The sequence below is a fragment of the Solea solea genome, chromosome 3 (genome assembly GCF_958295425.1).
Source record: "Solea solea chromosome 3, fSolSol10.1, whole genome shotgun sequence".
NCBI classification, from domain to species: Eukaryota; Metazoa; Chordata; class Actinopteri; order Pleuronectiformes; family Soleidae; genus Solea; species Solea solea.
Genome location: NC_081136.1, coordinates 31496359 through 31509973, shown reverse-complemented (window position 1 = coordinate 31509973; position 13615 = coordinate 31496359). Strand labels below are relative to the sequence as shown.

At 41.1% G+C, this 13615-nt stretch overlaps 1 protein-coding gene across 2 annotated transcripts in view; it reads right to left on the bottom strand.

Moving 5' to 3' along the window:
- Positions 1 to 12836, bottom strand: part of LOC131456680 (lysine-specific demethylase RSBN1L-like) — a 37017-nt gene extending 24181 nt beyond the window's left edge. For both annotated transcript variants that reach the window (XR_009239921.1, XM_058625205.1), the window contains exons 1-2: positions 12145 to 12836; positions 4570 to 4722 (exon numbers count right to left, since the gene is read on the bottom strand). Coding sequence is in view for 1 of the 2 variants with exons in the window: in XM_058625205.1 (XP_058481188.1) it covers positions 4570 to 4722; positions 12145 to 12751 (760 nt within the window). In the remaining variant the exon portion in view is untranslated. The remainder of the gene's footprint in view (positions 1 to 4569; positions 4723 to 12144) is intronic.
- Positions 12837 to 13615: the final 779 nt, after the last annotated feature.

Sequence of the window (13615 nt, the reverse complement as noted above, 5' to 3'; positions counted from 1 at the left end):
CCAGAAAATGACTTTGGTAGAAGTCACTTTTTTTAATATTACTTAAGTAAAAGTCTTAAAGTATATGACTTTTACTGTAAAGGTGAGGAGAAAGGATTGAGCCATGGTAGCTCAGTGGTAGGGCGAGTTGTCTTTCAACTGGAGGGGTGTGGGTTCAATTCCTGGCTCTGCTAGTCTATACGTGTCCTTGAGCATGTGGCAGCGTGTGAAAGCTCATCACAGACCATTACAACTCTTCTTCTTCTGATTTTATCTGGTAGTAACAAAGATTAGTTAGAGGAAATGTAGTGGAGTAAACGTAAAAGTTGCTAGAAATATAACAAAAAGTAAAGTACACACAAGTGAATTTTCGTACTTAAGTACAGTAAAGGACTATTTTTAGAAAGTGTGGACAGATGGGTGTATAATTTTCACAGATGGTGGTACAGCCCAATAAAAAGCTCTGCAATGAATAACTAAGCCAGGACTTAAGGCTTCCTAAAGTGACATATCCAAACAGACACTGTGCATCGAAGGCCATCTGGAAAATCAAGACATGTCACTTTTGCGTTACTATGTGTAATTGTCAGTGAGAGTGTGAGACTCAGAACCATCAGTGTCAATTGACAAAAATGTAAACAAGAGGGCATGTATATGTTTATTGTGTGGTTGTGCTTGATAGAGCCGCCGCTGCCTCAGCGTTACTCAAACATCTCTCTCTCACACACACACACACACACGTATAAACATACACGTTCAGTCTAGTTTGTAACCCACACACGTTCAGTGCAACATGAGACAGGAACGAGAGACAGGATGAAAAATGGGGGGAGAGAGAGCGGGCGAGAGCACAAGCAAAAAAAAGAGAGCAATAGAGAGAGAGAGGGAGAGAGAGAGAGAGATGGTATTTGCAGCACAATACCAGAGCTACTAATCCAAAAGCTCTTTAACCCACATGTCACCCCTCCCCCAATGTCTCATACGCAATAGTACACACATATTTATACAAGTTTATTCCCCAAACCTCAGCCCTTACCAATCCACAGAAAAGCAGCGCAATATGAAGAACATTTGTTAGATATTACTCTATAAAATACAAACTATTTTACTAGTTCCTGCTTATCAACCCCAACATATGAAAACGGAACATTAACCGTATGTCCAACAATTGTATTAACACTTATTATAACAACACAGCTATTTGTACAGCAAACCAAGACCTGATAATGATTAAATAGAGATTTTGCAATGTCAAACACATTTAAACATTTATGAAAAGCTATTATACTATAAATGCAATGACAATCTTCCATTGTGAACACACATGACAGCTTAGCATGTGTATTACATAATAGGAATATAGGTTGTCTGTAAGGCTGAAACAATTACTCGATTACGAAATTAATCGTCAACTATTTTGATTTGGTTTGAGTGTTTTTTTAAAGAATTAATACAACTTTTTCCAGGTTTTTCAGTTTCGTAAATGTAAGTATTTTGTGGTCCCTTTGCGCTACATAATGAAAGAAACTGAATCATTTTGGTTTGTGGACAAAACGAGACACTTCATCAACATCATCATTTCCAGGTTTGAGACACTGGTCAACATTTTCTGACATTTTATGGACCAAACGATTGCTCGATTAATCAAAAGAAAAATCGACAGATTAATCTATGATGAAAATAATCGTTAGCTGCAACCCTATTTGTCGGTTTTTTTATTGATTTTTTTTTAAGCAGGTGGCCTTGACTGATTTAACAAGGTCAAATAATTTTCCAGTTGAATACGAACACACACAGAGAATCTGTATGTTCACTCTGGCTCTCTCTCGTTGAATTGTAGACTTAACACCTCTCTCACTGATTAAATTGCCAACTTTGTCGCCCAATCTCTCTGTTCTCTCCTCCAAACGTTTGCAAACACTGTGATTAAATGCAAATGTTCTTTGATTAAATGGCTTCATCTAACCATCGACTATTGTCAACCCATGCTCTGATCTAATTCAATAACTCGCCATGTATCCCAGTGTATATTATCATAAACACAAGATTAAATACTATGATTTCTCACAGGTCGACTGCAGACGCGCAAGTCTTTTTCTGAACTCTGTGAGCAGGGAGAGACTGAAATAGTGCGCCAAATAATCCATCTGTAATTTTCATCTGTAGCCACTCGCCATGGTATGAGGCCAAAGCCTTACTAAGACTTTGAAATGTCACAGTGTGGTCATGATACACCAGCACAAACACGGCAAGTCCAACTGGAGCTTAACAGCCAATCAGAATCAATCAAAATAAACACAGAGTTCCAGCACATATGTCACTGTGTGTGTGTGTCAGTGTGAGTGTGTGTGTCTATAAAGGTCAGGTTTTACAGAGAAAAACTCTGCTGCTAACAAATGGAGAGCTGCAGTTCAGTGGTTGAGCTCAGATAACACACACACACACACACACACACACACACACACACACACACAGACAGACAGAAAGAGAGGATGGAGATTACATCACACTGCTCTGTGAATAATACACTCCTGTCAAAAGGTGAACAATGAAAACCTCCACTACATCCTGAAAATGTTCACAGCAGCAGACAGACACGTGGTGGACGCAATGAAAGAAGATTCTCCAAATGTTCCCACAAATATTGCTAGTTTTGGTTGGAATACAAGATTTGTGACAATAAACATTTGCAGAAGAGACTGTTTTTTTGTTTACACTGAATCAAATGAGCTTAGCGCCGAGTCTGATGTGCGTTGGCGTTGGGAATCAGACACGCGACACCATTCCCTCCTTTAAACAGGCCTATGTAAATGAGGCCGTTGACAAAGTAAACACGGACAGGCTACGTTGCCCCTTGCTCGCCTCTCAACTTCTCTTGTCACAAATCCCGGTGACCAGATGTAAACCACAAACAGTGCCACAGGGGTCGTACTAAATAAACACGCCCCCGCCACCCCAACCAACCCCGAGCCAAATTTCTTCACCCACTGAGCAACACAGTGCAAAGGTCCTGCTAATGCCAGGGATCAAATTCCCAAAGGAAAATAATAGTTACAGCCAGTGTCACACTGTCCACATACTGCTCTGTAATGGGGCTTTTAATGGCTATGACAACGGTAGGACGTGATTTAACACACCGAGTGTCAGTTGGATCAAAATGTAATATGAAGACACCACTATAGTCTCTGTGAAGTTGTCATCGTACCCGTTTTTAGAATGTGTTGTATTTAGTCATAAAGTGACCCAGATTTGTCGTCAGAGTTTCAGGAAAATTCTAGCTTCACTGATAACAATAATAGAGGCAGGATATCCACTGTTTACTGTGAATTTAGGGCATACAAACTCTGTTTACTGAAGCTTTAATTGAAGGTTTTTTATCCTTTACATAAGCGTAAAACTAACATATAGACAAATAAGTACAAAAACAAACATGTGGGAGTAACATTCTGTTTTTCCCGTGGTCTCAGTCGCAGTTCTTGTCTTGAATATTGACCATTTTAACAATTTTTCTTCAAACTGAGCTTTTTGTAGTCTTAGGGGGTGTGTCATCTTTTCCAGTATGTAACTCTGTTTAGGTTTTGAGCTTGTTTTTTCGCCTTTTACACCACCAACCATCCACCAAACGGTAACAGAGCTGGTGGCACTTCTACAGAACTATGGGTCAGAAATAGCTTACTTTCAACCAGAGAAGAAATTGGGGCTGATTTTGAAAAATGCAGAGAGCAATTGAACCCTCTTACGACCATCATGATATTCAGGCCGCCTGGATTTATGTTGAATTTATGGCTGTAGAATTGTCAAAAAATGGTTCAATGAGTGAGTGCTTCTCCCTCTTTCCAAAATAACTTTCACTTTCAATATCTGGCAGTTACTCAACCGCTTAGGAATCACGGTACTGAGAAGCTGACGTCACAAATGTGTGAATCTTGTCTGTGATTGGACGGTCGTTCCATGGAAGTCCAGAGGCGCTACCGTAACGACAAGTATATGGGCGCAAAGCTCTATTTCTCTGCTTCCCGGTATCAATCCATCCATCTTCTACCCCTTTATCCTCCACATGATCGCGCAGCGAGCTGTGCCAATCTCAGCTGACATATGGTGAAAAGTGGGGGTCACACCTTGGCCAGATCGCCAGTCCATAGTGCTTTTAATTTTCTACATATCACAAACGGTCTAGGAGTTACGGTAATGAGAAGTACGCATCCTGTCAGCGATGACAGGATGGTCACAGGAGGGTTAAAGACAGATTACCAGGTAAGCATGTAAGCTTCAGCCAACCCACTTTCTCTCTCTCTCTCTCTCTCTCTCTCTCTCACTATAATCACACCTCATTATGTGATTATTCTCTGCTGCTCAGAACAGACACACTTTCAATCTCTGCCTGTGGCTGACACCTGAAAGTTAACCAAAATAAAAGTTTGTAAAAATGGAGTAAAACAGATTATGTAACACAAGATAAACTGTAAGTGTAGGTCTGTTGTGTTGGATCGCTGTACCCGTTTTGTACGCCAATTCACAGTTTTGCAAGTAATTTGTTAGTATTCACGTCTCCAAAAGTCGCTCGGTTTGCAGTTACGAGATTTCACCAACCTTTAATCGGCTGCTGGACTTCTCCGTTCTCCCTCTTGATCTCGTTCATCATTTTGTGCTTCTTCTTCCCCTTTTCCCTCGCTTTGTCTTTGACCTTCTTCTGCTCTCGCTCCTCTCGGTCCCGCTCCTTTGCCTTGTCCTTGGTGGAGTTTTCTTTGGAAGCAGAGAGAGAGAGAGAGAGAGAGAGAGAGAGAGCGTGAGAGGGAGGATTTAGGTCTCAATGGTGGGAAAGCACGAGCACACAGATGTGATCGCTCTCAAATGTGCACACTTGCGACTTTCCAATTTACTTCTCTGACCTCGTACCCATCGCTTTGACTTTTACGTCTCCGCGTCAGTCTTACTTCCCCCGGTGCAACAAATACATCTCTCTCTTTACAGCCTCCAGTGTCACATCTCATGTTTTTTACAGCCGTGTAATGACCTTTGAAAGAGTGCAGCTCTGCAATGACTTCAAAGTTTCATCTTAACCAGATATGTCTCATAATACCCCTTAACTCACTCATGTCCTCTCATGCTCTGACATAAGCAGCAAGAATACACTTCAGTCCTAGAATCCTCCTTGAATCATTTTCATTTCCTCTTACAGCACTTTTCCAAGTGTTGGTTTCAAATGTAATCAATGTTTTAGGAGTAATGTCAATAATTCATGTAATTAACTCGTAAAAGTCTGTGTTTGTCCTATTTCATGTCAACAAATGTCTGCTGTGAAAAAGACATTTTATGCCTGGTTTTTTTGAGACATGCTTGAGCATTACATAGACAAGTATCAGTTAAACTCATTGATAGTTTTCTAATATATAAGATCAACTGTCAATCCAAAAGTGTTTGACGGACAAAATCAACAATAAATATACTATGACACATATCCGCAGTTGTTGGGAGTGCCGTCCGAAAGGCAACTGGACACAAACACATTCACTTTCTGAAAAGCAAAATCTCTCATCTCCAACCGAGCTAAGAGATTTTTGGAACTTTCTTTTATTATTCGCCTTCTTTGATTCTTTATTTCCTTTCATTTGCCCATAAAGAAATAAAAAAGAAAAGCCTTTATTATTATTTTTTTCCTCCCCACATTTGTTCCTTTGCACTTTTTCTTTCCCTCTCTGCAAAGAACTTTTTTTTTGCTTTGAACTCTGTCAGATCCATCTTAAAAAGGAAGCTGTGTTTTTCAGCCTGTTCACTCTCCTGTGGGTGTGAGAGGGAAAGTGAACACAGTGGGGTTGGACTCACAGTTTGCAGGATTAAAGGAGGAAAGCTTTGAAAGTTACAAAAAAAAAAAGGCTTACATGAGCAGCAGGGAAAATTAGAATTACATCGATATGCTCCACTTAAATAGAAATAAAAACCTGGACATTTTAGATTGTAGCAGATTGGTTTTCTTTGTTTCTGAACTTGCCTCTCATACTCGTGTGATTAGGCACAGAAAGTTAACAAAACCATTTTAAGAACAATGCTAAATAAAAACAGTTCCACAGGAAACAGCCCATGGGTCGCTCACATCTAGTGCCAGATTCATAAAAACATGTCACGGCACTAACATTCATAAACTTAGAAGTTGACAGGTAAAGTAAATTAGGCCAGATGCCTGGTGTAGCTGTGAAGTTACAGTGTGGGATCTCTATCACCCCCTGTGGACGTCTGAGTAATTACCACAACACTGCGGTCCTGATTTGACCTAGTTTTTCTCCGCCACCCTCCCCAGTCACACAGAACTGGGGCCAACTTTTTGAACAGTACTTTGGTAAGTTATGTGTTGATTATCTGTTTGTTTAACATAACACTATTTGTGCAGGCACCCAGGCAGGCAGTTGTTTGTGGAAGATGCATTTACAAGACCGGACAATCACGTTAAACCTTGCAAATGCTTGTTGTCCATGTTAATTTAGAATCTAGAATCAATTTTTGAAGCTTATTTTAGGCACTTCTTGGTGATTTCAGCTAAAGTGCCGTCTCGCTTTACTTGAGCTGTGTGCTTCTTCCACCTTGCCCTGCTTAATCGTGTCATTAAGGCCATGTCCACACAGAAACAGAACTTTTTCAACTCTGACCTGTAAGTGGCGCTGCAACACTACACCAAAAACGGAGAGGCTATATACATTACAATGTAATGTACGCAAAGAGATGGAGACAGATTGGACCAAGCCAGGGGAAATAAAAAAAGAAAAGAAAATGTTATCATAAAGCACTCGGCAACGGTCTCCACAGACACAAAAACAACTTGTGTGAGTCCGACAACACACATTTATACGAATATTTAAAAACGTACAAACTACAGCTTTAACACAATGGAGAACAAGCTGATTTATCACAGCCTGGTCTTCTTCCTAAAAATGGACAACAGACAACTTTTAATGCACTATTATAACCAAGTTGGTTTTGCCACCATTCCTGAGACAAACAGAACAAACAAAAGTGACAGCAAGACTTATAGGGGATCAAACATGAGCAAATTAGGTCTTGTTTTTATTACATGGTACAATCAGTTTTCGTACCTTATTGGAATATTTAAGTGGGAAGGACAGTTTTTCTTTTAGAAGCACGCTAATGAAGACAGTGACAGATGATACTGCAGTAGTTACACGGGCTGAACCACAGCTTAGGGGTCACAAGTTTAAAAACAAAACCAAACCCATAAAGCCACGATGACTCTAACAGCCCAGCACATCAAACAAAACCGAAGATGTAAATGAATCAGAAAAAAAGCTGTGAAACTGAAACTGTTTTTTACCGCTTGTTTTCTAACTTTGGTGCAGCTTTCGGGGGGAACACAGCAGGTGGTTTTCACTGAATGTGTTTGTCTCGATGATCACAGAGGAGACACAAGATCGAGAGCTGCAGGCGGTTTGTTAACTTTAACTACACCAGTCTAACTTTTTAAAAGTGTGGAGGAGAATCACAAATGATTGGAAAATCAATGTGTTGCTTGCTTTTTTTTTGGTAATGTAAGCTGCAAACCCCGAAAACCTCTTGTGAAATTAACTTTAATTAGTGTGTGTATGAACTAGTTGTAACCTGAGGCAGCACACTATAGCCTGGCCAAGTTTAAATGTGTGCTTGCAATATGATAAGACTGGCGACCTGTCTTGAACGCTCCCTGCTTCTCGCCAAAACGCACGCTGCGACTCCAAACAGGAAGCAAATGGCACAGAACGCGCAAGAAATAGCTGTACTAAACGCAGATCTTACAAAATGTCTTACAAAAATTTAATTTCTCATGATTAATATAAGATCCTACATTCTGAGTATCTAACTTTCAACTTTCTGTCATATTTTCCTCATACAGATGATTAAACTGAATCTTTCAAAATGTGCTCCTGAGGAAGAAACTCAAGGATTCTAAGATTAGACACGGTGAGATCAGCTCGCCGCTCTGAAAATCAGTGCTCTCATGTGAACAAAATGCCGGACGCTGACTGAGTCTGTATCTCTATAAAAGAGAACAGGTACATGCAGGCCCTCGACGTCAAAACTAAAGTGGGAAGACAAATGATATCACATTTAGTACCAATGTACATTAAAGAGAAGATGATGTGAAGGGGAAAGGTAGCTCTTCAGATTTGAATAATGCCGCAAACATAAAATGGTCAAGTTCACACACGCTTCACCATTTTGAGTGATCTCCGACAGTATCTGCAAGAAAAATAGGGAATCTGACAAGTGTTCAGTAGTTTAATCGAGCGTCGATTACAGCTAAGATTAGATTTCTCTCCGTTTTCTCCCCTCGCTGCACTCGGCTGCAAAAATTTATTGCCAGAAGTATTCAAGCATTCTGTCGGCAAATAGTGTTTCCATGCACCCAAATAACCTAATTAAAGCAAGAGTAACCCGACCTCCCCTAATAACCCGGTTCTATTTGTCTTTTTAATCATCAAAAGCAACAAAAGATGGTGATTAAAAGACTATCACGTATTCCAGCTCCATTAATTGACTTATGGTCACTTTTACTGCTCAGCTCGAGTAAGATTATCCACCACATGCACTGCTGAATATTACGTAGACCCCAGAGAGAGTAGTCACTATTACACATTACAGTAGCTACTGTGTTAAAATCCATCTGTGCTAATAATTAGGAGAGGTGCATTTTATACAATACAATGTGTGTAACTGCAAAACTTTAACACTTGAGGCCGAGTATGGCAACAACAACTTGAGCCTGTGGTTCAGTCGTATCTGTTGTCCAGTAATTTGTTGTCTACTTAACGTTTCCTTCTCTTGGCCTCATGTTGGACTCATGTCTCTTATTTCAGTAGCAGATGAAGCCAGGAGTCCCCTCTCTCCTACAGCTGTGACAACGTTTTATTTATTATAGCCCAACAACAAACTCTCACGTCAAGTAATGGGGGAAAATACGTTTAACATAGAGGGAAAAACAGAGAAAATTCAGGTTAGAGAAACAGAGGAGAGATCCCTCTTCCAGGACAGACAGGACATGCAGTGATGATGATGTGATACTTTTTGGATTCCTGTAGGAAAATTCCTTCCCTGCAGGAAGGTCAGAGCAGTTGGACTACTCAGCTGCAGCAGAACTCTCTCTCTCTCTCTGTGACTCAAGGACACACTTCCCCAGTACTGTGCCTCAGAGTCGTTGTGTCCTTAACGCAGCCTGTCTCACCACTGGGTCAGTCTACCTGCCACTCAGTACCCGAGAAAAAAAAACTGTGCCCGTGATTAATGTGCATTAACACTCATTCGAACACTTCCTCATCTTCATGTTGAAAACTGCTCAGTATAATTACAACCTCCTGCCATTAGCCAGCCGGCAGCTCTACACTGAAGCAAACAAGAGATTCATTGCTTTTGCTCGTGGTCACCTCTGAGGTAATGTTGAAGGAGAGCTTTTATATTTATGTTACTTAATGCTAATGCGTGCTGCGTGTATCCTAGTGGGAGCTTAAAATAACTGTTCTTGAAGATAATGTATTGCCTTTCCGTGTGTTTTGCTTTGCTTCGCATAAAGCATTAACTGTAGAAATACAAATAAAAACCTATTACAACAATAAAACCAAACCACCATCCTTAGTGTTGTGAGTGCTCAATGCTCATTTGTGAGTCTTCAGTTGTTTTGAACCCCTTCTAAGGCACTCTATGTCTGGCATTCTTTTTCTGGCTTGAAGAAAATAAAGCTGACATCCAGCAAATCCCATTCACCAGACAGTGCTTTTGTCTTTTTTACGGCTAAGAGCCAGCAACGCATTCCGTGCTGGCGTTTCTCGCCCGCTACAGGGGCTGTTCAGAATGTGTCGTGACCCCTTAAACTACCCGACTGGAAGAGGATGACATCATGCACTCGCAGATGTGTGTGTCCACTCAGTGATTCTGCTCACGTTGGAAACATCAACAGACAGATGCCTCGACACGGTGGCAAACACTAGGTCCCTGCGTACACAGGTTTTTGACATCGCTCTGAGGTGACAAATGGCAAACACGGCACCACAAAAACACGAGATTGATGAAGGAAGCGTGGCGCACTAATGAGACAGTTGTAAAAACAGACATTTGTGGTTGTGACAACCAGTGAGAGGAATGCTATATTTATGCCACAGGAACTAATAAAAATTTGTTTATGTTATAAAAAGAATAATCTGATTAAAGGCCTGAAGTCTATGGTCATACACAGCTTTCAATTCATTTATACTGTGAAGCAAAGAAATCAATTCAGCTCTTTTATGCTGTATGGCTTATTTTCCCTTGCTGAACCAAACATACTTCAAATCATTACAATTATTGCAATAATGTTGTGAATGGCAGTAATTGCAAGATAAATCTTTTCTAGGGACAATAATATAACTAATTAATTAATCAAGAAGTTTGAGAAATTTCTTGATAGTTTTCTCGATTAAGCAAGTACTTGTTGTTGTTGTTGATCAGCATTTACCAAAGCTGGAAATTATGTTCTTGAATGTCTTGTTTTGTCAACAAACCAAACTGATTATCATAATATTTCAAAATTAATTTAGTTTTCGGTTAATAATCGTTGCAGCCCTAGTCAACAATGTATATATTTACTGATGTCAGTAGTGCCCAGGGAGCAAAGAAAGTAGGAAATAATCCCATTAAAAAAAACAGAAACCAGAAAAACAAAAACAACTAACTGATGGTGATGTACTCCAGTCGAGTATTAATGGAATTAAGTGTTGCCGTCCTAGTGAGAACATGCTGTGTTAATGCATCATTCTCTGCACGCACAACTGAAAACATAGACTACCAATAAGCAACTAAGCCTCTGTGTCTGTTTCTAATAAATTGCATGTTTGAGTTTCTTTTCTTCTTTTTACTTGATTTTGTTCACAAAATTAAACATATATATGTAACATTCCAATAGTTTTCATAAGTTTTAGTTTTTATTTTGTTTTGACTTGTTGCTTTTAAAATGAGCTAGGTTTAATTCGTTTTTAGAGTGGGTTTGCTAGTTTTGATTACTTTTTATTTTTGTAAATGCTTAGTTTTAGTTGGGTTTCTTTGTAATATGGAGTATTTGCCAGGTGCAAGCTATAAAATATAATATTACGACTTCATTATTTTAAAGATTTTAAATTCAGTAACTTAAGCTTGGCTCTAATACTCCGTAGTACCAAAGGTTTATACATGAATTAAATTTACAAGGACGAAAACTAAGCACATTTTCACTACAAAAGTTTTTATTTTTACATTAGTTAGCGAAAAGGTTTTTTCAATTTCAGTTTTAGTTAACTATAATAAGCTTGATTCTTATAGCCTCTGTATATTTTAATATAGTCAAAAAACAGCCTCAATGCTCTGTGTTCTAAGGGTTAAATACTACAGTGTGATGCTGCATGTTGCAAAAACACATTGGTGGCGACGTGGTGGAGTGAATGCACAATTGTGTGCATGTGTGATTGTCAACAAGCTCCTGAGTGCGTTCCGTTTCCCACACAGCCTGAGGCTACAGAAGGGGGCGTGGTGCTCCACCAAAACAACACTCACACTATAATGGCGGGCGGCTGTCATATTGTTATGACAACGGCGTGTAGTTTCTGCTCCGAGTGTGATATGAAATAATTAAATATGCGTCCAGTTTACGTAATAACCGACAACGCAGCGCAATGGTTTCGACGACACCGCACAGATTAGCGCTTTAATTTCCCCCATTTATGACATGTTAGTTTGGATATACATGGAAATATATATAAAAGCTAACAGTGTATGAAATGCGCTATGTTTTCATCAATAGCACGTTACTACGTAACAGTTCCGCAGCAGCACGAGAGCAGTTGTTACAAGCTGGTCGCGAGACTGCCGCTCTGGTTCAGTCCAGCTCGAGGGTTCACGAGCGGGTGAACGAGCCACGCAACCCCACGCAAAACAGTCACTAAACTGGGCTTTACAGCCTCCAAACTCACCGTTAACGAGGACAAATGTGGTTCATTAACAGCACGGCAGTATTCTGTGGCGTACTCGGCGTTACAGAGAGCGCACCTGAATCCACTTTAGCTGGACAAGGAGGTAAACTCCTGCCCACTCGTGACAAACAAAAACACCACACTAACTTTATCAATCCCCGCCGCAGTTTTAGTGTATTTTAAGCAAATAAAACAGAGTTGAATGGCCTACCTTTGGGTGGCAGCGTGACCTCTCCATTCTCCCTCTTCACTGCAGAAATGTAATTAAATTTGCTGATAGCGTTCGCGTTGTTGTTGTTGTTGCTAACGTTACTCGCGGGTGCGGAGGTCAACACCAGTTTATGCTTCTTTTTCTCGTCTTCGCCTCCTTTGCCCGTCTTGTCCCTGTCCTTCTCCCGCTGCTTGTCTTTACTTGGTTTCTTGGGGGTGGACGAAGGCGCTTTGTGGAGGAAGAAATCGCTCTGTTTTAGGACTTTTGTCGGTGTTTGAGTCCCACCAGTACTGAAGCCCCACACAGCCGTGCCGCCGCTGCTGCCGTAACTCTGCTGCTGTTTCGGGGGCTGCTGGAGTTTCTCTTTGCCGCTACCGTTGCCTCCCACTCCGCTGAGTTTCTTGGGCTTCGCACTCTTCTCATCGACTCGGACCTTCTTGGGCGGCGGCGGTGGCGGGTCGGAATCCTGCGAAGACTGGGAGCGGTTATCGGGGGCTCCTTTCGCCTCGGTCAGCTTGACGTGCGGGCTTTTCACAGGCGCGACCGTGGGGGCTACCGCAGTAGCCGCAGCTCCAGTGAGGGAAGCTGAGCCCAGTGAGTCAGCCATCTTGAGGCGTCTATTTACTCTCTTCCCCCAACGGTCGTCGCTGCTGTTTCTGTGCGACTCGCAGGCGGACTAGCAAGGGGGCGGGATTCAGGTTTGATTGACAGGCGGTCACTGGCGGGCGGGGCCAAGGCGTGATTGACAGGTCGAGAGGGAAAAACGAGAGGCGGGGCTTAGCTGCTGTTTTTGTAGCCTGCAGATAGTGTATTTAAAGGTCCAGTGTGTAAGGGTTCAGCTTCTTTAATGGAAATAAGATATTGTTTATTTTTTCCACTGGTCTGATTCACATTAATAAAGGCGTGTGCTGGACCAAAGTTCATAGAGAAAATCTGATTTTCTGATTTTCTCTATGGCGGCACACACACACACCGACTCACAGAATGTGGAGAAGTTTTGCAGCGGCTGGTTTTGCTGAGATGAAAACGTCCACAAACAGATAATCCTATCAGAATTACATCCTTATACGGTGTCTTGAATCCTCAGGTACTGTGTGAACACTTCTTAAACTCGCAGTTCAGCCCGTCAGCCAAGTGGGAATGCTTACAAGGAGGGCTGTGTGACAATAAACATGATAACGCAATTAAATGTTATGTGTGTGCAGTGGCAGCAGAAGGCCTGAGAGTTGGTGTGTGGGGAAGTCAACGTCTTTTAAATGAGGTTGAGTATATGTTATGTATTACAGATGCTCACATACTCTCAACTTACTGTATAAATGTGTAGACCATTATGTAACAGCTCCATGGGGAACCTGAGGTGACCCAGTTAAGATAGAAATCTGGCAGAATGTATACTACACACAGTTGTGTGTACTTTTGTGTATGTGTTGCAGAGATGAAAGTGCTGCATAGATAATCCGGTGTGAGCAAG